The sequence below is a fragment of the Myotis yumanensis genome, unplaced genomic scaffold, assembly GCF_028538775.1.
Source record: "Myotis yumanensis isolate MYYU_CA2020_CCGP unplaced genomic scaffold, mMyoYum1.0.hap1 SCAF_15, whole genome shotgun sequence".
NCBI classification, from domain to species: Eukaryota; Metazoa; Chordata; class Mammalia; order Chiroptera; family Vespertilionidae; genus Myotis; species Myotis yumanensis.
Genome location: NW_027223766.1, coordinates 52,687,445 through 52,714,895, shown reverse-complemented (window position 1 = coordinate 52,714,895; position 27,451 = coordinate 52,687,445). Strand labels below are relative to the sequence as shown.

General features: G+C 52.0%; 1 protein-coding gene across 3 annotated transcripts in view; it reads left to right on the top strand.

Annotated features, from left to right (window-relative positions):
* Positions 1 to 12,245: 12,245 nt before the first annotated feature.
* Positions 12,246 to 27,451, top strand: part of TRAPPC9 (trafficking protein particle complex subunit 9) — a 162,836-nt gene continuing 147,630 nt past the window's right edge. Inside the window, exons 1-4 of one of the 3 annotated variants that reach the window (XM_070392421.1) lie at positions 12,246 to 12,331; positions 16,693 to 17,286; positions 23,538 to 23,683; positions 25,843 to 25,971. In XM_070392421.1, coding sequence (XP_070248522.1) covers positions 16,703 to 17,286; positions 23,538 to 23,683; positions 25,843 to 25,971 — 859 coding nt within the window. In that variant the 5' untranslated portion in view covers positions 12,246 to 12,331; positions 16,693 to 16,702. Of the gene's footprint in view, positions 12,332 to 16,692; positions 17,287 to 18,313; positions 19,587 to 23,537; positions 23,684 to 25,842; positions 25,972 to 27,451 lie in introns of those variants that run through there. The other 2 variants (XM_070392420.1, XM_070392422.1) reach the window with 2 other exon arrangements.

Below are 27,451 nucleotides of genomic sequence, written 5' to 3'. Positions count from 1 at the left end.
CCGCAGGCCACGCTCTATCCACTGAGCCAAACGGGTCAGAGCGGTCTGAGTCTTTAAAACAATCTCTCTGGCCTTGATTGTGAATGGACCAGGAGCGAGTGGTAAAGGTGGGCAGGTCTACGGTCGTGGAAGCAAGGAAACCAAGCAGGCGGTTGCAGGCGAGGAAGAGGAGGCTGGTGTTGTTCAGGCGCGCTGCTAGGAAGGGTGGCAGGGCTTCCCCAGGGGCCAGGGCACGCAGGGCCTTGTGGACGGTGGGACTCCCCCGATGAGTGGGGAGGCCTTGGGAGAGCAGGTGAACCCGAGTGAGTGAGTGAATGGGGGTGCCGTTGACTGAGGTGGCAGCGGGGCTGGAGGTCCGGCAGGCAGAGGTTCGGTTCGGAGCAGGTTAAGCTCTAGTTGCCTCTCAAACACGAGTGGCATGTGGAGCGGACAGTGGATAGTCCAGTCCGGGGTTCAGTGAATTTAGCAGCCGCCGTTGTCTGGGTGGTGGTTAAAACCATGGGCCTGGATGACCGCGTCTAGGAGGAAGTGAAAGATCTGAGGACCACGTCCGGGGGTCCTCCAGCATCTCAAGATGAAGAAGCGAAGGAAAAGCCGGCAAAGGACACTGGGGAGAAGTGGCCGCTGAGTCGGAGGAGATCGGGTGTGTCCAAAGCCATTTGATGTTTTTTCTGAAAGGAGAGACCCATCAGCCGGTCGAATACTGCATGGAGGTCCAGTAAGATGGCCGCCACTGGCAGGAGTGTGACAAAGTGCCCGCTCTGACCGCTGCTGCTCCTGTGCAGAGATGGGGTCGCCACCCCCATCTCAGGTTGTGCGGAGGTGTGCAGTGCCTGGCACCTAGGAGGAAGTCCCACCCCTCAGTGATACTCCACCCGGCCGCGCCAGAGCCTGACGCTGGACTATCCACTGTCCGCGAGGTCACTGTTCCCGCTGCCAGGTCTTGTCACCCCAAATCCACTCTGACTTCAAGAGTGGAGCATTCAGTTCTGATTTCCGTGCTGTCCATCACGTAGGTAAGGACACAACACGGGCAGCCTGTACTTGTAGGGCTGGTTCGTACAGGTTTAGTGGGTTCTGAAAATGACTGCTCGTCCTGAGGCCCCTCGGCACATCCATCGTGGCTTCAGAAACAGGCCCAGAAAAGTGGGGTTTGCCTACCTGAGTGGATTGTGCTGCCACACAGACCCTGGCAGCGTCCCCTGGCAGAACAGCTAACCTGCGTCTCACCTGCCTTCCCAGATCAGGTGCTCGGGGAAGGACAGGCTGCTGCGAGTGACCATCGTGGGGGAATGGAGCCTCCTGGGACAGGCTGCCTTCCGAGGGCATCGGAGGGATTTCAGGGAGAAAAACGGGAAGCTCAGGGCTTTAAACTTCAAGTCAGATCGTGTGCTGGCCCTGTGATTCCTTATCTTTTGTAGCCTTGGGGCTGACACGCTAAAGTCAGACCTACCTTTGATCCTACCTGACGCATGATTGCAGGATAGATTGAAGTCCACCTTCACCCGCTCTTTTCTGTGAAGGTGGCTATTGATTGGGAATTAGAATGGGGAGAGTTGGGAGGACTGACCCCACCCCACCCATCTGAGCCCTTTGTCGGTGGAATAGCCCCCTGCCGGCCTGAGGAGGGTGCTCTTCACCTGTTTGGAGTCCTGTGGTGAGCTCCATTGAGGTGCTTACCTGGCAAGGGGTTGCTGAGACCCCTCATTGGCTCTAACCCTAATAGCAGTCAGATCCTAGCATGCCCCAGGGAAACCACGGCCTCGCCCAGTGTTCAGCTGTCTGCACACTGAAAGAACTAGATATTCAAAAAAAAAAAAAAAAAAAAAGCCCTAGCTGGTTTGGCTCAGTGGATAGAGCGTCGGCCTTCAGACTGAAGGGTCCCGGGTTCGATTCCGGTCAAGGGCATGTACCTTGATTGCGGGCACATCCCCAGTGGGGGGTGTGCAGGAGGCAGCTGATCGATGTTTCTCTCATTGATGTTTCTAACTCTCCCTCTCCCTCTCCCTTCCTCTCTGTAAAAAATCAATAAAATATATATTTTTTTAAAAAGCTGAGTCTCCCCGGGCTGCCCAGTCTGGTTCTCGGCCTCCATGTCTGTAAAGTAAGGCAAAGGCATCTGCGCCCAGCATCACCGAGAAGCTGCAAGGAGCGCGTGCATTTAACGCTCAGGCAGGACGCAGGGGTCCCGGCTCCTCCAGGAAGGAGGGCAGCGAACTGAAAGGGGTTTGGATGGAATTAGAAGGAGGACTTCCTAGAGCTGAACCTACATCTTACTGGCTCTGTGTGGTTAGGAGTGCTTGATAGATATTTAGGAATGGTAATAACGAGCGTTTAGCTTTATGGAGTATCATACAAGTTGTAAAAATACAGTGCCAGCCTGTCATCACAGATAATGGCCTGGATAGAGGAATGACGGGACCAAGCAGAGCCCACAGTCGCAGCGGCTGCCAGCAGGCCAGTGGCTTATCACTGTGTAAGGTCTTCGTGGACCGGCATCTGGGCGGAGGGGAGAGGCGGGAGGATGGGATGCAGAGCCCTGGGTCCAGGGTGGGGTGGTGGGAAGTCATTGCAGAGTTCTCTGGAGGAAAGTGACAAGAGCTGATAGTTTATTTAAAAAATAATTTTTATCCTGAAAAATATACACAACATAAAGTTTACTGTGTAAGCCATCGTTAAGTGGACAGTTCTGTGACCGTGAGCACATTCACGTGGTGGTGCAAACCCTCACCACCATCCATCTCCAGAACTTCATCTTCCCATTTGAAATTATCCATTCCAGTGGTTCTCAACCTTCTGGCCCTTTAAATACAGTTCCTCATGTTGTGACCCAACCATAAAATTATTTTCGTTGTTACTGTTATGAATCGTAATGTAAATATCTGATATGCAGGATGGTCTTAGGTGACCCCTGTGAAAGGGTCGTTCGACCGCCAAAGGGGTCGAGACCCACAGGTTGAGAACCGCTGCTACGCCCTTCCAGGGGCCAGGCTTGGGCCTGATGCCTTCTCCCCCCTCCAGAGCCCAGCACAGGCCCTGGCCCTTACCGGTCAGGGAATTGCTTATTGAGTCGACCTGGGAGGTAAGGGCTTAGTCACGTGCTTCGATGAGACCGGTCAGCCTGTTAGCGGTGGGAAGAAGCTGGAGACGTGTGGGAGCACCTACTATGTGCTGCCTCTCTCACACTAGGCTTTTTTCAAGTCCAAAGCATTTAACCTGCACAACTGGCCCTGTGGTGAGTACCGAGGCTCCATTTGGCAGATGAAGAGGGAGGCTGTGCCAGGTGAAGCCGCGCCCCAAGGCCGTGAAGCCACTGGGCAGACAAGCGAGGTTCAGACGCAGTTCTCCCAGCGCTGAGCTCTGGAACATCATCGCAGTCACAGTAACCCCGAGCGGTCAGCACTGCACCAGGCCGAGCTCACCGGGCGGGCGCTGGGAGCTACTCGCCTGAGGAGCGGGCCTGGGCCCTGGAGCTGCCAGCAGGAGCAGGAGCAGGAGAGCGCTTCTCCCGGGAGGAGACTGGAACCGCGGGGGCACGCATGCATTTGGGCTGTGAAGGCTCCCCGCTGGCGGCGGTTCATCGGCAGAAACAGCAGCGAGTGCAGCCGCGTCCTCTCTTCCCGTCAGAAGGAGGCAGGTCACCTCCACCTGAGTCACTCATCCCTCGGCCCGGGCTCCCAGCCCAGCTCCTGGGCCAACGGGCGAGGCCCGCAGGAACGCGGGCAGCCCGGCGAGCCCTGGAAAGGCCAAGCTAACTTGGCCTTGGGCCCAAGTAAAGCTCTGGGAAGTAGTGTACTTGTGAAAAGAGAAAAGCCAAGCGCTGACCCACTTTTCCTGACAGCTCTGCTCAGACACGTCCCCCAAAAGGAGATGTATTTCCAGCGCATGCTGCTCCCGGCCCACAGCACCCAGCTGGGTTGGACAGAGCATGTGCAAGAGCCGCAGGGGCTGGAGGCCAGCATCTGCTAATGGAACAGAGTTCTGCTGGGCTTTTTCTTTCTTTCTTTTTTCTTTAAAAAAAAAAAAAGTGTTTATTGATCTCAGAGAGGAAGGGTGAGAGAGAGAGAGAGGAAACATTGATGAGAGAAACATTAATCAGCTGCCTCCTGCACTGTCCCTATTGGGGAGTGAGCCCCACAACCTGGGACCAAGAATTGAACCGGTGACCTCTTGGTACAAGGGACAACACCCAACCAATTGAGCCACACTGGCCGGGGCTCCAGTTTCAGGTTTTGTGTGTAAAGGCTGAGAACTTTTTTCACGTAAATGAGATGGGAATAGAAGAAACGGCTACCGCAGGTGTCTGTGAAGTCTCAGAGCTCCCATCAGACGATCAGATGGTGGTACAGGTCCAAACTGAGTGAGTCACCAATGAACAGCTCAGCAGGTCTTCAATTTTACAGAAAGAAAGAACTGAAATGAGCTAATTTGGAAAATGATGTATTACCCCGTCTTTAGACTCATTCGTGCCTTTAGTTTCAGGGTAGGACACCAAAGTTCAACATTTCTGGACAGTGCTACCAACAGCTGGCAGATGGCCACGAAATGCCCTGCTAGTCCTTTGTGCAGAGGCTCCCCATGTTACCCAGTGTGCTCAGAGGAAGCTGGGAAAATAGAAATATTGTTCATTCCAGTTACTTTTGGCAAGTTAAAAAATTACAGTCTCCAATAATATTTTGGAAAATATTAATGGAAGTAATTGTTTATGAGCCTGAATAATGGTCATGGAAATGTTATAAAGTAACATGTTTACATGTATTTTTTAAAAAAAATATATTTTATTGATGCTTTACAGAGAGAAGGAGAGGGATAGAGAGTTAGAAACATCCATCAGCTGGCTCCTGCACACTCCCCACTGGGTAGGAGCCCGCAACCAAGGTACATTCCCCTGACCGGAACCGAACCTGGGACCCTCCAGTCCACACGCCGACGCTCTATCCACTGAGCCAAACCAGTCAGGGTTACATGTATTTTTTTTAAAAGCAAAGTGAGCCTGGCCGCTGTGGCTCAGTGGTTGAGCATCGACCTATGAACCAAGAGGTCACAGTTTGATTCCTTGTCAGGGCACAGGCCTGGGTTTCGGGTTTTGGGCTCAATTCCCAGTAGGGTGTGTGCAGGAGGCAGCCAATCAGTGATTCTGTCTCATCATTGATGTTTTTATCCCTCTCTTCCCCTCCCTCCTTTCCTTCCTCCCTTCCTTCCTTCCTCTGAAATCAATAAAAATATTTTTAAAAAGATACACCAAATGTATAAAAAAATACAATTTGAATTATAACAACTTGATATGTTATATACAACATATTTCCAATTGGGTTACATATTATTTTATATGTAACATAAAACGTATAAAGTAATGTTATTATCTGAGTTCTCAAACCACCCAGTTCAAGAATTAAACCACTGCCAATTCAGTTAAATCTTTATTGTGAATTCCTTCCTAGCTTCAGTCTACTTTGGATTTTTCCAGAACTGACTGATCCAGACTCCTCTGACAACGTGACAAAATCCAAGGTTTTGGACACAATTTGAGACAATTGAATCCTAATTTAGGCCAGACTCCGGTTTTTCTAGAGTAGCTACTTAGCTTGTTCTGACATCTGGTGGCCATACTTGGCATTGCAGCTACTCATATATCCCCAGGGTTACTCTTTTCTTTTTTTTGAATTATTTTATTTAAACTTTATTTTGAAATGTAAAATCCGATTTTCTTAAATTGGACATATTATAACTTATCTTTACACAATTTATGGTTCTACAAGTGACTACCATGCATATGTGAGTACTCTTAAATATTAGTTGCTCACAGTTATGGGGTGTGTGTATTTTTCCTTTGTGAATTCAAATAAATGACAGGCACTGAGGTAGATGCTAACAGGAGAAGAATAATCTGGATGGAAAATTAATCTAGTGCTTCAGATGATACTCTATGAAGCAGGAAACCTCTTTATTAATCTATAAAGGAAGGAAACCTAACATAGTAAATAATACTTACTGACCACCTATTTTCTTCTGAACAAACACATTTTATTTCCCCCCAAATGTCAAAGTGCATGGTGTTTTGTTTGAAATATAAGTAGTAAATGACAGTCATTACTATGCTGTTCAGTAATCATTCTTGAGATATCAGTGGATGTTAAATTCATTGGTGAAAGTGTGATGGAGACTAGGCTATTTATATAATCTCAAAGTAGCTTAAAAAACCCACAGTTACTTATTAATTACGATGGGAAAAACAGTAACTTTACAGTGGAGAAGCTCCACTGACTCGACAATAGTAAAGTGATCAAAGTTAACATGACAAACAACGGCACAAACCAACACCTGGTGCCTCCTCAGATAATGCACTGAGGACTCACAGCACAGCTGTGGTGTTTTGCAAACAATTACATAACCTGAACTAATCGTGAGAAAGTGCTAGGCAAACTCCAATTGAGGAAAGTTCTATGAAATAGCTGACCTGTATTCTTCCAACATGTTAAAGTCATGCAAGACCAAAGACCGAGAAATTGTTCAAAAAAAAAAAAAAAAGGATACTAAAAAAAAGATGACTACTAATTGCAGTGTGTGATCCTGGGCAGGGAGAAAACAGCTGCTATAAAATACATAATTGGGATATCTATCGAATGGTAAAACAAATGAAACAAAAATGTAAATAACTGGTGAGTATGGATAAAGGGCATATGGGAATTCTTTTTACAATTCGTGCCAGTTTTCTGTTTGAAATTATATACATAAAAAAGTTAAACCAAAAAAGTGTTTCCAAAAATAACAAGCTCTTTGAGGACAAAGAACTGGTCTCTGAAAAAAAAATGACTTATTTTTCCTTATGATAGCAATGTATGCCTTTTAAAGAAAAAAACTAGGAAATATTTATTGAAAAGAAGACAGACCGTCCATCACCCACACTTCTGTCCCAGAACAAAAGCTGCCTGGGAAGATGGGAGGGAACCACCTGCCATTTCAGCACCACGTCAAGGAGCAGGAATGTGCTCGTTGGACCTTCCGGGACGAAGGAACAATGCAGAAAAGACGAGGAAGCGCGGAGGAGCGCGGCTTAGGGAAAAATGAGAAAAGAGTAGCGGGTTTGCTTTGAGATCAGGACGCTGGGGCTAGAAAATCGACCAGATGAGCAGGGGGTAGTACTTCCATAGAGGGGGGCGGGGGGACCAGCGGTCTGGATGGCGCGATCTGCGCAGGTCCAATCCCCACCCCCAACCCCCGTGTCCGTAACCACAATGCCTGGCACGCGGCCGGAGACTGACACACATTTCTGGGCTGGATAACGGGGTGCACACCCGCAGGCGCTGGTCACCGCCCACCCCGGGGCGGGTCTAGCAACGACTCCGCCAAGGGCGCGCGCAGCTCTCCACCCCGCGCCAGCGACCTCCGTCTGCTGACGCACTTGGGCCGCAGGCCGGAGGCTCGGTTTCCAGGGCAACAAGCGCGGGGCCTTGTACTTCCGCTCCCTCTTGTGCGTCACTTCCGGTCCCTCGCGGCTGGTCTCACCCTGTCTGTGGAAGGGTTCCGATGGCAGCCGTCTCCCCTCGGCTTGTGGGGCGTCGACGTGGGGATGACGTTACCAAAATAAGTCTCAGTTCTGCGGGAGGAGTTGGCGGGGGAGGCAGTGGAGCGCAGCTGTCTACCAAGCAACCACTTTCAAACTCGCCCCTGGCGCCGCGGGGAAAGGACGCCGCGCCGACGCCGGCCCTGGAGCATGCGCACTCTCACCGAGGCCGCCTCCGGAAGACAACGTCCGGGATTTCCGCGCAGCTGGAGGGAAGGCAGAGGGGCGGGGCGTCGGGGCGGGGCGGGCGAGCGAGGGCGTTGATTGGCCAGTTAGGAGCCCAGCTTGTGGAGCCGCAATAAGACCCCCGAGGCGGGCTTAGAGTTTCACTCATTCGTTCATTCACCGAATGGGTTGATTCACGCTCCTTTCGCAGAGATCACGCTGAGTCCGAGTTTGTGCCAGGCGCTGGGACTCAGAGATGAGTCGGACTCCAGGAGTCCACCTGTTGGCTGACACTGCGGTCTCTCTTCCTTTCTTCCCCTGCAACCTCATCGCCTCTTTCCCACTCAAGTCTGGTGTGATGGGGTTCCTGTACAGGGAGGTCCTTCCCCGAAGGCCCCCCATCTCCGAAAGCAGCAGCTGAGCACTAGAAGGCCCGAGGGGGAATCCTGACGAGGCGCTCAACTCCTGAGCCACTTCCATCACTTTGCAGTCGTGTCTGAAGGAAGAATAGAGTCATTCGCGAGGTTTAAACTGAGCTTCGGCTCTTATCCTGGGGTTGACTCCCACCCTGTCCCTCATGAGCTTGTGGGACTTTGGACCATTGAGGGGAGGCCTCTGGTTGTCCAGCTCTGGCTGCGACTCGAGTCTGAGTTATTCTAAGATGAAGGATTGAGTAAATCAAAACCAAACTTTTGGCTCCAGATGTAAGGCACCCTCTCCAATCAAGTATTGGTAATAACATTGACTTGTAAATATCCATTGTCTGGTTCCTGTGTCTTATTTCTCAATTATTCCACACGTGGGAAGGGAAAAAAGTGTAAGTCCCCTTACCTTAGAACAACCTACCTTAGAGCGCCATTGTGAGGGTGGGATGAGAAATTCGTGCCAAGCACATTGCACGTGACCTGCCAGGTAAAGGGTAGCCACCCCGATTGTATCATTTTGAGGGAGTGGATGTGAAAGAACTGCTCACGCGCCTGGTTCTTAGTGGTGCTAAATAAATGGAGTTAATGAAGGACTCTCTTTGCTCTTGGCTTGGGAGGTAGGAGCCCAGGAGACACTTGACACCAAGTGGTCAGGAGAGCCAGCCCTACGACATGGAAAGGAGCAAGGGAGCCTTTAAAATACTCCTGAGAGATCCGCGAGCTGATGGGTTTTGCCCAGTGTCAGGTGACCATATCACCCAGCCAGACCTCTTTAGCCAGGACAACAGCCATACACTGGGCCTGTTCCAGGCAAGTCAAAATATATGATCATCCTAGCGGCTAGCCCAAAGCCATACGAGTAGCTGGGGACGGAATTGGGACGGAACTTAGATCTGCCACTCTCTGTCTCCAAGGCCTTTCCCATACTTGATGTTATTTAACACCAATAACAGCCGTGTGAAGGGATGACTCCCACAGTGAGAGGAGCAGCGGGCGCTCCAACCTGTGCTGCCGACTCGGCTCAGGGATGGTGTTCAGCTCCAGGTGCTGGCCCTCAGCTCCGAGACTCACGGCTGGTTGTTTGAGGGAAGCAGACTCGGTCTCACATCATAGGGCCCGTGTCATGCCGCTGTCCCCCTCTGGGAGGACATGTGCAGAGGGGCTCCTGGTGTTGGTGTGAGGGTTAGACCTGATGATTTCAGAGGCTCCTTCCCTACTTTACGTGTGTGTCTTCAAACTCCTTGAGAGCAGGTTTGGTGTATTCTTTGAATTCTCTACATTCAGGAAATGTTAAAGCTACAATAGTGTGGGGCGAGGTTACAGTGTCTTGGCCAGGTTCAAGCCTCGGACTAATGAAAGGACAGGGTCCTCTCACTGCCACGTGCAAGTCCCAGCCCTGCCCTCCAGCACAATCATAGCCAACGGCTGAGGTTGTAAGCTTGAACCTATGGTCCAAACATGTAGCCCCACGTGCCTTGTGATAGAGTTCGGGTGCATGTAGTTGAGTAGGGTTGAAACTCACAAGAATGCTGTAAACAACTTGATCACGCCCCTGCTTTGCCTCGTGGCATCTGCTACAAAATAAAGACACGGCTTGTGGGTGTGGGCGCTGTCTCCTCATCAGGGAGGCAGCATCCCACCGAGACCCAGCTATTATACTCTTGTCTGTCTTTCCTTAATCCTTTTACTCCCCCACTCGGGATCACCCTTGGTCGTGCTGGCGTGGCACACAATAGGAACACAACCCCAGGAGCAAGACAGCCCTGGGACTGGGCTGGACACCCTCATTTGCTGGCTTGGGGGCCGTGTGGCCCTTACATTTTCTGAGCTTCGTTTTCTCACTGGTAAAATGCAGATTAGCTTCCTCCCTCCCTCCCCCACAGATTGAGCTGGAACAATAAAATCAATCAGTATAAGCGAGTCCATTGTAAACAGAGACGTGCTGTACAAATAGCAATGTTTCCGTTGCTGGCTTTCAATGTTGTTTCCAAATTGCTTGTCTTACCCATTTATAGGCAGAAGAAGAACAAAAAAGGGCCATGGAAAGAGCCCAGGCCGTGGGTCAGACAGCCCAGACTGGGATCCCAAAATAGCAGCCACTCGTGTGACTCCAGCCCCATGGTGTCCTTTCCAGACCTCTTTTTTAAAAAAAAGACTGGCTGCCTTCCATGTCTGTTTTCTATGCTCTATGACCATCAACCTGCACGCTTACCACCACGGAGCAGCCGCCTCAGGCAGCTTTGTGTGGTGTCCTAGAGGCCTTCTCTGTGGGGAGCGGCTACAGCGTTTGGACAGGTTCAAGCCTCAGACTAATGAGAGGGCACGGTCCTCTCCTGGCAAAGCCACGTGCAGGTCCCAGCTTGGAGGGCAAAGCCCTCCCAGAACAATGATAGCCAAAGGCTATATAGTAGTTGTAAGGTTGACCTTATGGTCCGAACCTGTGGTCCCAGGTGGCTGAGTGATATGGGCTGCGGGAGGTGCAGCAAGTGCTGCCAAAACAAAGCTTGATGGAGTTCAGGTGCATGTAACTGAGTAGCTCCGAAACCCCTGAGAACTTTGTAAACATCTTGACCAGCCCTTGCTTTGCCTCGTGGAATCTGCTATAAAACAAAGACTCGGCTTGCAGGCGTGGCGCTGTCTCTCCATCCGAGAGCAGCGTCCCACCCGGCCCCAGCTTCATTCTTTAAATGTCTTCTTTAATCCCTCACCGCCCCCTCAGGTTCACCCCTGGCTGTGCTGAGCGCAGCATACTTCTCCCTCAGCTCCTGGGCGCCTCTGTTGGAAACCCTTGCTGGCTGGCTGGCAGGCACACTGGACATCCGCTCCACTTGGTTTGCCCTGAAGATGTGTTCTGTTGATAACTCATTCCTACTCCTCGGAAAACAATTCTATAAAAACTCAATTGATTTTCCACGGGCTCTGGGCAGGGATGAGGGAGAGCACATGATTATTTTATAAAAAATACTAGAGGCCCAATGCACCAAATTTGTGCAAGAGTAGGCCTTCCTTCCCTGGCTGCTGGCACCAGCTTCCCTCTGGCACCCGGGGCCCGGGCTTCCCTCACAGCCCCGGCTTCATCCGTAAGGTCAACTGGAGGACTTCCGGTATAATTAGCATATTATGCTTTTATTATTATAGATGAATAATAAAATAAGTCATAAAACAGTACTGGGCACATAGAGAGTCAATAAATGCTTGCTGGCTTAAAGCAAAGTGAGGGCTCAGGTACTTTTTCCATGGCTGCTGTATTTGCTGAGAGAACCAAGCCTGTCCTCCATTATATGTTTTTTATTTTTTTAAAATATATTTTTATTGATTTCAGAGAGGAAGGGAAAGAGAGAGAGAGAGAGAGAGAGAGAAACATTGGTGATGAGAGAGCATCATCCATTGGCTGCCTCCTGCTTGCCCCCACAGTGGGGATCAAGTCTGTAACAGCGGCATGTGCCCTGACCACAATCACCCTCATAGGACCACTGAGCCACTCCAGCTGGGCTCCATTATACCGCATGTTTTAATTAAAAAAGAAACACATGCCTATGGTAAAAAACTAATTAGGAAACTAATCTGCATTTTATCAGTGAGAAAACGAAGCTCAGAAAATGTAAGGGCTTGGCCTGAACCACCGTGGGATACGTTTAAGCCAACTGCAAATAAGTAAATAAACGAATCCATAAATAAAATTAATAGGTAATTATCCAAATCCGGAGCCAATTACAGAAAAAGACGTCAACACGTGACTAAACAAAGCAGTGCTTCTGCACCCATGGCCTCCTTTATGTCCAAGTACAAACAAGAACTTTTCCTTTTAACCAGACTTGCGTCCCTTCGGCTCAGACACTCCAAGCCTGGAGCCCCTTGTGTTCGCTACACTGGCGCCCTTCCTCCCTCCTCTCCACCGTCCTCCCCGCTCTTCCCTGGGGTCTGCATCCTCCCTCTCCCTCCCCTCCCCCTTCCCGCCCTTGCCCCGCCCCTCCCGCCCCTCTCCCCGTCCCTCCCCGCCCCTCCCGACGTCTCTTCTAAAACCCGGAGCGGATCACGGCCCGGAAGGGCGCGCATGCGCAGGAGCGTGCCGGCCGGCCCCGCCCCCCAAGTCGGAAGCTGCTGCTCAGAGCGCGGCCCCGGCTGCTCGGCCGCCGCCCGCTGCTTGGCTCGGGCTCGGCCCAGGGCGCCCCGCTGTGTAAGTGCAGGGTGGCGGGGGGGCCCAGGGGGCGGCGGGGGTCTGTCCCCGTGTGGCGGCGGCGGCGCCAGGCAGCGTCCCGCGGGGGTCGCCTCAGCCGCCTGCCGGCCGCCCGCCCCGCGGGTCCTGATGCACCTGTGGCGGCGGGTCACCCGTCCCGGGGCCTGTCCCCGCCTGCCCAGGACCCGCCCCGCTCCGCAGTGTCGCCCCTTCCCCTCCCGCTTCCCTCCAGCCCACGGCTCGGGCCCGGGCCGGGCGGGGTCCGGGGCCCCCGGTGCGTGTGGAAGTGTGGGGACCCCCGGGTGTGTGTGAGGAAGTGTGGGGGCCCCCCGGTGTGTGTGGAAGTGTGGGGACCCCCGGGTGTGTGTGAGGAAGTGTGGGGACCCTCTGTGCGTGTGGAAGTGTGGGGACCCCCGGGTGTGTGTGAGGAAGTGTGGGGGCCCCCCGGTGTGTGTGGAAGTGTGGGGACCCCCGGGTGTGTGTGAGGAAGTGTGGGGACCCTCTGTGCGTGTGGAAGTGTGGGGGCCCCCGGGTGCGTGTGGAAGTGTGGGGACCCCCGGGTGCGTGTTGGGGTCTGGGGGCCCCGGGTGAGCCCGGCCGGGCTGGTCCTCTCTCCCCTCCTGCCCCCTGACCCCGTGCGCCCCGTCCCTGTCCCCCTCAGGCTCCTCCGGATAGAAGGTCCCTGGTGGGTCCCGTGGGTGCTCAGAGGTCCCGCGGGAGTCGGCCCTGCACTTGCTGGGCGTCTCGGGCTCCCTCCTGCGCGACGCTGTCCCGTTCTCCTCGGTCCCCGTTCTCCCCGGGCCTTTCTGCTGGGCGCCCGGGGGCGGCGCCACAGGTCATGGCCCGGCTCACACTGCGGAGCCGGAGCCGGCGCTCGGGTCCCTGAGCGGAGGCCGGGCCCCTGACAGCCTGCAGGTCGAGCTACAGTCAGGCCCCGCAGTGCCCGCGGGCAGGTGCCAGGGAGCCCCGGGCGAGGTCTGCGTGCCCTCAGGGCAGGTGCTGGCACCCCAACACAGTGTCAGGGAGCCCCGGGCGAGGTCTGCGTGCCCTCAGGGCAGGTTCTGGCACCCCAACACAGTGCTGGGGAGCCCCGGGCGAGGTCTGCGTGCCCTCAGGGCAGGTGCTGGCACCCCAACACAGTGCCGGGGAGCCCTGGGCGAGGTCTGGTTCGACTTGTTTGTGTTCCTTAAATTGTGTGGCAAACTCAGCATCTAGGGCAGCGGTTCTCAACCTGTGGGTCGCGACCCCTTTCACAGGGGTCTCCTAAGACCATCCTGCATATCAGATATTTACATGACGATTCATAACAGTGGCAACATTACAGTTATGAAGTAGCAACGAAAATAATTTTATGGTTGGGTCACACATGAGGAACTGTATTTAAAGGGCCAGAAGGTTGAGAACCGCTGGTATAGAGGGAAGAGTGGTGTCAAGAAAGATAGTTTTCAGCCCTGACCGGTTTGGCTCAGTGGCTAGAGCGTGGGCCTGCGGACTGAAGGGTCCCAGGTTCGATTCCGGTCAAGGGCATGTACCTTGGTTGTGGGCACAGGAGGCAGCTGGTCTATGTTTCTAACTCTCTATCCCTCTCCCTTCCTCTCTGTAAAAAAATCAATAAAACATATTAAAAAAAAGAGAGAGAATCTACTCTTTTAAAAAAAAAAGATAGTTTTCAGATAACAGCTTTCCTGAGAGTGTTCACATGCCATAAAATCCACCCACGTAAAGGGAACACGTTTCAGTGTCGTCACTGTCGGGCAACATGATTATCCCAGAACATCTCATCACTCAGGAGGAAGTCTCCTACCATGGGCCGTCACGCCCTCCCTCCGCTGCCCAGCAGCCGCAGGGTTACCTCCTGTCTATGGATTTGCATTTTTGGGGCATCCTATATAATAAAAGCACAGTATGCAGATTTCGTGCACGGGGCCTCTAGTTTCATATAAATGGAACCGTAGGATATGTGGCCTCTTATGATTGGCTTCTTTCACAATATTTTCAAGGGTCATGATGTTGCAGGCGTATCTGTACTTTGTTTCATTTTAACGCTGAGTGATATTGTGTGGACAGACTGTTTTCTTTTTTTAAAAAAATATATTTTATTGATTTTTTTTACAGAGAGGAAGGGAGAGGGATAGAGAGTTAGAAACATCGATCAGCTGCCTCCTACTCACCTCCTACTGGGGATGTGCCCACAACCAAGGTACATGCCCTTGACCGGAATCGAACCTGGGACCCTTCAGTCCTCAGGCCGATGCTCTATCCACTGAGCCACACCAGTCAGGGCCAGACTGTTTTCTTTATCAGCGGATGGATGTTCTTGCAGTTTCCAATTTTTGGCTTTTATGAATAATCCTGCTACAAACATTTGTGAGCTAGTTTTTGTGTGGACATAGGTTTTTCAAATCTCTTTGGTATGTACCTAGGAGTAGAATTGCTTGTTATATGGTAACTATTTAACTTTTTGAGGAACTACAAAGGTGAAGAATATATATATGTTTTTATTGATTTCAGAGAGATGAAGGGAGAGGGAGGTAGAAACATCAATGATGATAGAGAATCATTGATCGGCTGCCCCCTGCACGCCCTCTACTGGGCATGTGCCTTGACTGGGAATTGAACTATGACCTCCTGGCTCATAGGTCAATGTTGAACCACTGAGCCACACTGGCTGGGTGAGAAATATATTAGTTTTATTATTTCTTTTTAATCCTCACCTGATATTTTTTCCATTGCTTTTTAGAGAGAGTGGAAGGGAGAGGGAGAAACACCGATGTGAGAGAGACACATGGATTGGTTGCCTTGCGCGGTGCCCCCGACCAGGGCCAGGAGCCTGCAACTGAAGTCTGTGCCCTTCACATGAATTGAACCCAGGACCCTGTAGTCCGCAGGCCTATGCTCTGTCCACTGAGCAAAACCGGCAGCAGATGCAGCAAGGCCAGGATGAGTGGCAGTGGAGCTGCACCCGGCCCCGGCTGGGCTCCTCCCTGGCCACCTGCCACCTCGGAACGGCTACATCCCTCGGGGGTCCCAAATTTCGAGAGGGCGCAGGCCAGGCTGAGGGACCCCATTTCATCTCAGTATCTTTTTAAAAAATTAGAATTTTAATTTGGAGATATGGTATGGATTTCTGTGCATCTGTAAGAAATAATAGTGAGAGAGCCTACAGACCCTGTGCCCAGTTCCCCCTGGTGGTGCCAGCTGGCCACACTCTGGTACAATATCAAAACCAGAGCATCGCCCTAACCAGTTTGGCTCGGTGGGTAGAGCATCGGCCTTTGGACTGAAAGGTCCCAGGTTAGATTCCGGCCAAGGGCATGTACCTTGGTTGCGGGCACATCCCCAGTAGGAGGTGTGCAGGAGGCAGCTGATCGATGTTCCTCTCTCATCGATGTTTCTAACTCTCTATCCCTCTCCCTTCCGCTCTGTGAAAAATCAATAAAATATATTTTAAAAAAACAAACAAAACCAGAGCGTCCACTCACTAGCCCTTTGAGGCTTGTGTGACTATCCTCATTTTTATTCATCATTTAACTGGGGTTTAGAGACGCAGACAGGCCTGCCCCTGGTCACCCACGTGGTTAGTGTAGAGTCCGGAGTTGACCGTGGTCTTCAGATTTCCTGGCATTTCCATTTCCATTGTGATGGTCTCTGGGAGGGGGCGGTATTCAGTTCATTTAGTCATTCATTCAACAAACACTTTGGAGTACCTTCTATGGGCCAGATACTTTCCTATGGGTAATCTAATTTAATTCTTCAGCAGTGCTGCTAATCATGTACTCTGGTTTCCTTTTGATGTCCGACAGTATTGGCTCAGACAGGTTACGAAAGCTCTCCCAGGGCACCACCGTTTATAACGGAGGGATGGTAAATGTGTAGGACCCCTCTTTTTCTGTCAGGCAGTGTGCTGGGTATTTCACCTAGCGACCTTCCTGAACCCAGATAGATTCTCATAAGGCACGTTTTCTTATCTCCATGATTTTGCAACTTAGGAGCTTAGGCAGCCTGGAGTTCAAGTCCAGACCTTTGGATCCCACTGTGCTTGTTCTCACTGTATTCTCATTTGTTCCTTCCTTCATTCAGCAAACATGCCTGAGCACTGACGGCACCAGTGCCCAGCCGGGCGGGAGCAGAAAATGAGGGGCAGCCCCTTTTCTGCAGGAGCTCGGAGCCCAGTCCAGGAGTGGGGGGACTGTGGTGGGAGCTGTGGCAGTCATCTGCAGAACTCGGGGGACACGCTGTCTTCCATGGCTTCGCGTGGGGTGTACCCTGCCTCCCAGGTGGTCAGCGTCAGTCCCCAACCCTAAGCAGCCTTCACAACCGACCGCGTGCGTCTCAAAGTCTCCTTTCGTGTCTTCGGGCAGGGACTTCGCCATGAGCGTCCCGGACTACATGCAGTGCGCCGAGGACCACCAGACGCTCCTCGTGGTGGTGCAGCCCGTGGGGGTCGTCTCCGAAGAGAACTTCTTCCGGATCTACAAGAGGATCTGCTCCGTGAGCCAGATCAGCGTGCGGGACTCCCAGCGCGTGCTGTACATCCGCTACCGGCACCACTACCCGCCCGAGAACAACGAGTGGGGCGACTTCCAGACCCACCGCAAGGTCGTGGGCCTCGTCACCATCACCGACTGCTGCTCGGCCAAGGACTGGCCGCAGACCTTCGAGAAGTTCCACATGCAGAAGGAGATCTACGGCTCCACCCTCTACGACTCCAGGCTCTTCGTCTTCGGGCTGCAGGGGGAGATCGCCGAGCAGCCACGCACCGATGTGGCCTTCTACCCCAGCTACGAGGACTGCCCGGGCGTGGAGAAGAGGATCGAGGACTTCATCGAGTCGCTCTTCATTGTGCTCGAGTCCAAGCGTCTGGACAGGGCCACCGACAAGTCCGGGGACAAGGTCCCCCTGCTCTGCGTCCCCTTCGAGAAGAAGGACTTTGTGGGCCTGGACACGGACAGTAGGTAAGTTCACCTGGAGGCCCCGGGTCCCGGCTGCGAGCTTGGGGGGCTTCCTGACACCCAGAAGGGACCCGGGTGGAACTTCATGGCAGGAAAGGGTAGAAAGGTGCAGTCCATTCGTGTTTAGCCTTTTCAAAACAGGACAGCCTTTGCCTCAGGGAAATCCTCTTAGGGTTAGTGTGCACACTGACTCCCCCTTTTCAGCCGCGTCCCCTAGTAGAACCCCCCGGAGCTGCTGTCCAATACAGCTGCCAGAGCCCCTGTGGCTCTTGAGCACCAGGGAGAGGCTAGTCTGAGCCGAGATGTGCTGTAAGAGAAATGCACATCAGCTTTGGAGACTTAGAACAGAAAAAAATAAAGTAAAATACCTCATTAATGTTTTGATATTGACTACATGTCAGATTGATAATACTTTACATATATTAGGTTAAATAAAATAAGTTATTAAATCAGTTTCAATAATTTACTTTTGCTTTTTACTTTTTTAAATATGGCAACTAGAAAAGTTTACTCATGTGGCGCACATTGTATGCCTGTTGGACAGCGCTGCCCTAGAGCCCAGATGAAACTTACTTCTTCAGGGTCATCCGTGGTTCTAGAGGAGAGGCCAAGTCTGGACAGGTGGTAGGACCAGTGCCAGCTGAGCTGGAAGCGGACCCGTGTCTCCCGGTGCCCAGACCGGGTATTGTGCATGGGTCAACCCCACTTGCCACTTGGTAGCCACAGTGTCAGACCCAGGATCTCAGGGACACCCCCAGGGACTTCCCAGAGGGCTCCTTACTCAGATGGGACTGTGTTTCCAGTGTCCGCAGAACAGGGAGTGTGGCTGGGGCAGAAGGTCGGTCCTCACGCTTTCCCTGCGGTTAAGTCGACAGCTTCACTTTGCACTGGAATTGCAGATGAGCTCTTCTGGGCCCTTCCCCTCTCTCCCTCTTTCCCTCTCTCCCTCTCCCCCTCTCCCCCTCTCCCCTTCTCCCCCTCTTCCCCTCTCCCCCTCTCCCTCTCTCCCTCTTCCCGGTTGCCATGGCGGCATCTGTCCAGCAGAGGACTAGATGCAAGCCAGGGCTACCACTGCTTGCCAAGACATGGCCCCTTTGCTAGGGGAGCCGGGGAGCCACGTGGCCTGGGCTTCCTGTCTTGGCCACTCTGCGTCTTTCCTCCCTCCAATGTAGACTTCAGACGATGGTCTCGCAGGTGAGGAGTCACTGACATGTGCACGCAGGCCAAGGCCTGCTGCAAATTGACGCTCAGTGTGTTTCTTGAATGGACCCTAAGGTCAAACACTGCCTTTCTGGTGGTTGCTAAGTTGGCAGAGAAAATGTCACAGAATTGAGAAAAAAATGGCCCAGGCCAGCTCTGCCAGTGAGAAGCGCAGATCAGCCCATCACGGCTGTGTGTGGTGCCTTGCAGGGTCTGGAGTAATTTTTCCTTTCTCCCCGGACACGTTTATAAGGTCTGAGGGAAGGACAAGGCCTGCCATACCCATGACGCATGCTGGATGGCAGGGGCCCTGTGATCATGTGCCAGCGCTCCCTCCCACTCCTGGGAGCTGAGGGGCTGGTTTAGGAGTCTGGGCAGCTGTCGAGGGCAGAGCTGCTGAGCCTCCTGGGCTGTCAGGTGGCTCATCCCTTATGGAACGGGGCTGCATAGCGCCCAGGGCTCCCTGTCCTCCCCATGTCACCACAGCCTGCAGGTGGCAGAGACTGGCTTCTCCCCACTGCACAGGCCGCTGGGTGACTTTTGCTTATCAACTTCTAGGCTTCGAGGCTGCAGACCCACGGCCCATCCTATTCTAACCGCTCTCCAAACACTCAGCGTCATTTGAACTCCAGTGGGATACCAGTGACCCCCAATCAGACCCATCCCCTCTAGTCACTGCTAACCTGCTGTGGCCTCCATGGCTCCATAGTCACTCACCTTTACCACAGTGCTTTGGGGCAGGAGTGATACAAAGCGTAGAGGGGAGATGAGATAGGATTTCGTAGCCCAAAGGGAAATGTCCAGGAGTAGGTCCCGCTGGGGTTTGGTGAACTGACCCCCTGACGGGCTTCCTGGCAGATGCCGCTAACTTCAGGCCCAGGCCCCCGGGAGCCCAGGAGTGGGTGGGTCTTACTTAGGCGTCGAGTGTGTCCCCAGCCTCCTCGGCGCCCGCCGTAAATTCAAATTCCTGTACATGGAGAGTTGTAGCTGCCAAAGTTATTTTTGTTCTTATGTGTTTCTAATTTTTGCTTGTTCCTCTTTCCTTTCTTTTCCTTTTCTTTTCTCTCATACCGCCCTGTGAGTATGTTGTTGGGTCTGAAAAGGTAGGCTGGGAACATTCTGCTTGGAAAGTAGCTAGATTTCCATCCGTGCTGCCTCCTCCTCGCCTCCATCGCTTTCAGAACAAAATCTTGCTGCTGCCTTGACCCGTGTAGCATCCTGGTCATCCTTTTATTTTCTAAAATTTTATTAGCTGCTTTAGCATGTAACCCACTGGTGTTTGGTCTCTGTTGAAATACTTGCTTTGGGGACCTTGTTGTTCTTACTTAGTATTTGTAACCAACGAGCCTGTATTAATTTTTTCATTCGTACAAGGAAGGGAGATGCTATTTCCGGGGCCGCGAGGGCTCTCTCCTGGGCTGCTTTAACCTAGAAGGTCGAGCGCCTTGCTTGATTCTGGCTTTTAACTGAGTGCATTTGGCACGTGGCTCTTGGCTGCGGCTGTGTGCATGGCAGGGTTTCGTGGCCACGGTCACCAGCAAGGGGACGCCGTTGGAGGAAGCGGCCCCCGGAGTTTCTCTTGCTTTCCCCTTGAGCATGCCAGGACTTCGCTTCGCCTTAGCAACCTACGAAGGGGCGGAGGCGCCTCGAAAATCAACACCAGTCTTATGCCCCTTTCCGAGGGCGACTTTTCCAAGTGTCAGGAAGGTACCGCTGCTCGTACGCAGCCAGCTCATAGTCCTTGTGGACACCAGGACCTTTCATTGACCCTGGTGCCCACTCTCCAGCCAATAAGCGGTCAGAGCCAGACACGCGTTTCACCTTCTGTGGTTGTACGGCCCTTACCTGCAGCAGCCTTTACCTTGAACCCTGTGTTGGCCGGAAGTGGCTGTTTCTGTGTGTGCTGAGGCTGATGTGTGTCACTGAGGGACATGTCCCGAAGGGACCATCTCTGGTAACCTAGGACTCATCCCACCCGTGGGGAAAGGTTTTGCCACCACCATGGCCAGGAGGCCTGGGCTCTTTAATGCTTTGGTCCAAGTGTGAGCACTTTCACCTCAATTGAGACAGGCTGCCTTCCTGCAAGATTCGGTCACATTCTGGGGCGGGGAGAACAAAACACAAATAAGTGTAGCAGGTTCCAGAACTTGAAGCTGTGCGGCTTGGAAAATGCGTGGCGGGGATCCCGTGAGGGCTGGTCATGCCCTGGACCGCAGGGCCTTTGTGGTCACTCACCCGCTCCCAGGGGATCGGTGTGAGAATAGCCTTGCTGGGTTCCTCCTTTCTCTCCAGCTCCCCCCATGCAGGTATGCCACAAGCTGCGGTCACTCCTAGACATCAGGCCCCTCTCCTGAGCCACCTCCTGGCCTCCTGTGAGACTTAACGTGCTTTCCCTAAGTGACTGGGCAGGGGAGGCCTCCCTCTCAGAGGGCTGTGGCTCCCATGCTGCGAGCGAGTGTCCTGTGCTGGAAGAGGGAATAATTTACTTTTTTTGAAGCGTTCAGGCAGGATGCTTTAAAGCAGATTTTACTCTATCAGGTTAGGAGTAAATTCTTTTAAAAAATCAGTCTAATTTAAAAATCTCCTGTGGGTCAATATCATGGTAGTACTGGTAAACTCAGCCGCGTGTTACAAGTGGAGAATCATGTCACTGTTGGGGAAAGAGAACTTGGTTTTGGACACAGTTCTTTTCCTGATTAGAGCAGGAGAGCACAGCAGGTGAGGGAGCCTCGCACTGCCCTCGTGTGGGCGGGTGAAGCTTTGCGCCGGGCAGAGGGATCCGCTTTCTCAGGGGGACGGAGCTGCGCCTGAAGCTTGGTGCCGTTTGTATGACTCTCCGTTATTTCGCATCAGGTGAAGATAAGCGTTCCTCTTCAGCGCGTCATGTGGGTCTCAGAGTGAGACGCTCGAACAGGTGCTCAATGAGCCTTTTCCCTGACAGCTCCAGTGGCGTGTGCACATTTGTGAGAGTACTTGACTTTGGGGCCTGGGCTGTGATTAAAAAAAAAAATGTTTTTCTTGATTATAGTTATAGAGGAAGGGAGAGAGATAGAAACATTGGTGAGAGAGAAACATCAACATTGGTCGGCAGCCTCCTGGAGGCCCCGCACGGGGGATCAAGCCTGCAACCTGGGCTCGTGCCCTCATTGGGCATCGAACCAGTGACTCCTTGATGCATGGGATGACGTTCAACCAATTGAGCCACACTGGCCAGGCTGGGCTGTGATTTCGCTCTTTCTCCTCCCTTCCTTCATCTCTCTTTCTCCTCTTCCCAAATGCCCTCCTAGAGGTCATGGTCTCGATGGAAGGGATGGACAGACAGACACCCAGAGAGTAACTAGGCCGACCTGCTATGGAGGGCAGCCCAGCTGAGAGCTAGAGGGATTTCCAGGGAAGCTTTCCTGGTGGGAGAGGGCTCTGTATTGACTTCTCAAGATAAAGTCGGAGTGAGCCAGGCGAAGGGGCAGAGAGGGGGCTCAGGTGGCAGAGAAGGCTGCCAGCAGGGGTGACCTTGGGGAGCGGTAGTCCCTCCGCTGCTGTCTGGAGGAAGGAGTGGGTTGGGCAGGAGCGGCTGCGTGTACCTTTGCGACCCATCCATTCATTTGATTTTGAGTGTCCGGGGGAAGAAGGGTGGATACACAATATTAAGCAAAACATGCTTGCCCTTTTGGAGCTTACAGATACCAGAAGTTGATTCAGCACAGAGTGTTCTAGGAACATGGCAGGGATTCCTAGCTCAGTGTGCAGAAGCTGGAGGCAGGGAAGGCTCGCTTGAGAAACTGACAGTCACACTGAGCCCTAAGGAGAGTGGGCAGTAGCGAGGTGGAAGGGTCAGGTCACAGGGGACCTCAGTACCTCAGTGCGGCTGTGGGGTGTGGGGAAGTAGTGAGAGGGCTGGACCTGAACTGGAGAACCTTTGAAGGCTTTGAAGTGCTTTGGGAAGGTTACGCTGAGCATGTGTGTGTGTGTGTGGTCAAGGACAGGGGGTTAGACGAACATAGAAGGCTCTTGAGGTGACCCGTGGGGGGCAGAGATGACATGTCCGGCTGGGATGGCAGAGGCATATGGATGTAGTACTTTCCCGTGGGGAGGGCTTGTGAGTGGGGCCATAGGAGGGACGGGAGGGAGGCTGGTGAGTCCCCTTCTATCCCTCTCTGCCTTATGTGATGATCTGAGTATTTGGAACAAAAAAGCTAAATTCCAGGGTAGCCAAAGAAAAAGAGTTTGTGGAGCTCATTAGAGTTAGATCTGATAGGATGTAACTTCGTATTGAAACCTGCCAATAACATTTGTTTAGCTGGACCCCTCCCACCTTCTGGATTTCCATCCGGGTTTTTACTCTTGATACTATTGCTTTCCATGGTCAGGGAAGAGTTACTATAGCTGTGACTTTTCTTAAAAAAAATCATATCTTCTAAGAAATGTAATAGTCAAGAGATTATTTAAAAATGATGAAGGAAGCTTTTGGTGTAGTTTCTTTGGTTTCTGAGTTGACATGGAATTCAAAGCCTTTGCATTATTTAATGGCACATCCTTGCCAACATTTAAAGAGCTGTCAGCGCCCAGGCCCCGCCCGCGCAAAGCATTACTAACGCTCACTCTGAAATCGTGAAGATCCAGGTCTTGTTTGCAGAAGCCAAATGCTTGGCTTATAATAGGCAGCCTCACTCTCTTTATAAAATAATAATACGTTTGAAGTTAAGGAAGTGGAAGTTAATCGTGTTTTTAAAAAGCTGCAACATACTTTCTTGTGCTAATGTTGTGATCAGAACATCTGAAAAGAAAACTCCTGCGCTCATATTGTCCAGGTGAAACACACGGTGGGAGTTGTTTCTCCCTGTGACACTGAAAAAATAACTTAGACGCCAGGACCGCTCCAGCTCGCATACTGGCAATGATGGCTGCTGGCTGTCCTGATAGAGCCTCTAGTTGCCTTTGTAGCTTTTTTTTTTTTTTTTTTGTAGCGAGAGAGCTGCGTAGCTGCTTAGCCAGTGTGCCGGGGGGCAGAAGTCGGGCCTTCGCAGTGATGTGTTTCCACGCGTTTTATCTTTCAGACATTACAAGAAGAGGTGCCAGGGGCGCATGCGGAAGCACGTGGGGGACCTGTGCCTGCAGGCGGGCATGCTGCAGGACTCCCTGGTGCACTACCACATGGCCGTGGAGCTGCTCCGCGCCGTGAACGACTTCCTGTGGCTCGGCGGTAAGGCGATCTGACGAAGCTGGTCAGATATGTGATTATGGCAACTGTTATCTGAAATAAGCGAACAGAAAAAATGGGCCTAAACACAAGGGATGGGCAGGAGAAGCAGGCAGCCTGCTGGGGGCAGCGGGCAGTGGCCTGGCAGCATCCCGGCCTCGCCTCTGGCACTCCCCACCCAGGTCGTGCCCCAGTCCCACTGGAGCACGGTGCCCTTCGTTTACAAAGTCCTGATTCCCTGGTCTGCTTGTTTTTAATTTTAGCACATCTCGCCCTCTGCTTAGAATGCCATCCCCCCACCACTCATTCTTCAACACCTCGTCCATACATTAGCAGGTGAATGGATAAGTACAGTGCAGTATATCCAGATGGTGGAGTAGACATAAAAATGAATGAAATGCTGCCCGGCCGGCGTGGCTCAATGGGTGAGCATTGTCCCATGCACCATGAGGTCATGGTTCAATTCCCAGTCAGGGCACATGCCCAGGTTGTGGGCTTAATCCTCAGTGTGGGATGTGCAGGAGGTAGCTGATCAATGATTCTCTGTCATCATTGATGTTTTTCTCTCTCTCTCTCTTTCCTTTCCTCTCTGAAATCAATAAAAATATGTTAAAAAAGAAAAAGGAGTTGCCACATAAATACTTAAATCCTTTTGTGGTTTTATTTTTGAATACAGTAAATATCTCCAGCTGTAGCCTACACACACACACACACACACACACACACGCACACACATGCACGCACACACACAAGCGTGCTGTGATCCTCAGTATTTTCTTAGCATGTCAGAGTTTTAAGACCAAAAAGTTTGGGAACTGCTATGCTAATGAATGAGATGAGCACAACTGTTGCACAACTTACAGGGCACATAGCCTCGCCTGAGATTCTTAGGCCATAATTGCCATTGACAGCAGAAGGAAATGTACTCCAGGTTAGTGTGGCTGCCCTTGAGGAGGAGGCACGCCCGTAGGTGTTTGCTGTAAATGGAACGGATGCATTTGGGGTGTCTGATGTGGAAAGACATCCTGGTCCTGCTTTGGTGGCATTACTTTTAAAATACATTCTTACTGATTTCAGCGAGGAAGGGAGAGGGAGAGAGAGATAGAAACATCAATGATGAGAGAGAATCATTGGTTGGCTGCCTCCTGCTTGCCCCCTTCTGAGGATCAAGCCCGCAACCCGAATATGTGCTCTTGACTGGAATCGAACCTGGGACCCTTCAGTCCACAGGTCAATGCTCTATCCACTGAGCCAAACCAGCTAGGGCTGATGGCATTACTTTTAAATATTGTCAGTGCAGGGCACTTCCCGCACATCAGAGTGTCAGAATCTGGCACAGCACCTGCCACCCAGTAAGCTCTAAACTACGGGTGGGGAATGTCCAGCCTACAGGCTGTATAAGGCCTGAGAAATCATTTGGTCTGGCCCTACCAATACATTAGGGGTGAGTTAATTAAATGTTGACCAAATATAGCAGCCTAATTTTTTTTAAATGTCCAAATCAGTTTTTATTGACTATTTCTATAGCAGGCTAATTTTTTTTTTAAAATATATTTTATTGATTTTTTACAGAGAGGAAGGGAGAGAGATAGAGAGTTAGAAACATCGATGAGAGAGAAACACCGATCAGCTGCCTCCTGCACATCTCCTACTGGGGATGTGCCCGCAACCCAGGTACATGCCCTTGACCGGAATCGAACCTGGGACCTTCCAGTCCACAGGCCAACGCTCTATCCACTGAGCCAAACCGGTTTCGGCAGCAGGCTAATTTTTAAGTTGATAATTTTGTATGGCCCTCGAATAATGTTATAAATACCCAAATGGCCCTTGGCAGAAAAAGGTTCCCCACCCCGGCTACACTGTTGGTAAATGAATGGCTGGCTGGCTGAGGGGCTGGCCCATTTCACTTGCGGGTGCAGTCCCTCCGTGGAGCCTTGAGCATCGTGGGAGTTTTCTGGGGTGCCAGCCTTGACGGTGGCACCTGGAAGATGACCGGCGGCATGCTCCTGTGTCTCACAGAACCAGTGGCCGTGGGCGTGATCTTTGTTGTGAGGAAAATGGGCATTTCCACATAAAGTGCCCTGGGCATGCGTAGGCTCTGCGATTTGAGCTGCGAATGGGCCACTGACTTACTGATGGTCCTGTTTGTTTTTTATGCCCAGCTGCCCTGGAAGGGCTGTGTTCGGCTTCTGTCATCTATCACTACCCTGGTGGGACCGGTGGCAAGAATGGAGCTCGCAGGTGCCAGGGGGGCTCACTTCCTGCCGAGGCAACCAACAGACACCGACCAGGTGAGCGGCCCTTTCCTCGTCTGGGCTCAGTCACTGTCCTGAGCGGGCAGGGCCATTGTTTCCGTCTGCCTCGGAGTCAAGCCTGACAGCGTTTCAGTCAAGTGCAGTGTCTGTGCGGTCAGAATCCTTGCACATGAGATGTTTCCTTCTGATCTTATTGAATATTTATCCATCTTGAGTCTTGCGGATCATATGAATGGATTGCAGTGATTGGTGGATTTCTGGGACATTTGCCTAAATTTCAGGGTCCACCGACCCTGAAGTTCTGTGTCTGGGGATCTTTATAATTGCTGTGCATTTGGTGAAGCTCACCTCAGAGGTCCATTTTAATGGCTAATTCAGGGCCTGGGGACTGTTTCTTATTCTCCCGGGTGATGACATTTCTCTTAGTTATGTGTGATTGGCTTATGCTTCTTAGCCCTGATGCAGCGTAAATCATCTTGGTAGGGGAGACTCACCCGTGCTTGTTGAATGAACTTAACCCTCCGACCCTCACTGAAGGAACTTGCCTGTGACGGTTCAGGAGGTATAGGTCACATGGCATAGGTCACAAAGATAATAACAACGATTGCAGAGATCAGGCTAGACCAGCCGTGGGCAAACTACGGCCCGCGGGCCGGATCTGGCCCGTTTGAAATGAATAAAACTAAAAAAAAAAAAAAAGACCGTACCCTTTTATGTAATGATGTTTACTTTGAATTTATATTAGTTCACACAAACACTCCATCCATGCTTTTGTTCCTGCCCTCCGGTCCAGTTTAAGATCCCATTGTGGCCCTCGAGTCAAAAAGTTTGCCCACCCCTGGGCTAGACACAAAACTACAAGGTGTCATTTGTTTTGTGAGATTTTTAGCATATTTCTCCCCAAAGAGAAAGTCCGCAGTTCATTTGTATGGGATGGGGAAAGGCCTTGAATTCCCTTTCTCCCTGTAATCCACCTCCATTCTTAGCAAAGAGGGCAGGGACCACCATTGTGTATCAGCCACCGGAGCTGCAGCCCTAGCCTGGGTGCCCTCTCTGCAGAGTAGCTAGCGTGACTCTAATGGTTTTCGAAGATACTTCATCCTTCGGTGGAGCTGTTCCTGACGATTTGAGAGGAGAGAGAAGCGCGCCGACAGCGGATAAGGGAAGAGTGAGGTGGAGAATCCTTCCTCTGCTCCTCCCTTTCCTGTGCTCGCCACCAGTATTTACCCCTCGTTGTGCTAACTCCCGTCTCTGGTGCGAGAGGACAGCATTTCAGGTCTATGTCTTCTCCAGGCAGCTGCCAGCGCTGTGAGCTCCCACATGGCCAGACAGGCGGACGCCTGCTTCATTTTCTCCTCGGGAGGCAGGCCTCTGTGCTCCTCTGGGGATACCGAGGCTGGAGGGTGGTCCCCTGTGACCTGAAGTTAGGTGTGGCGAGGGAGACGGTGTTGCTGATGCGACTAGTGAGGCTCCAGGGACTTTTTACGGCAGTGTTTCCTTCCCCGCTTGCTGAAAG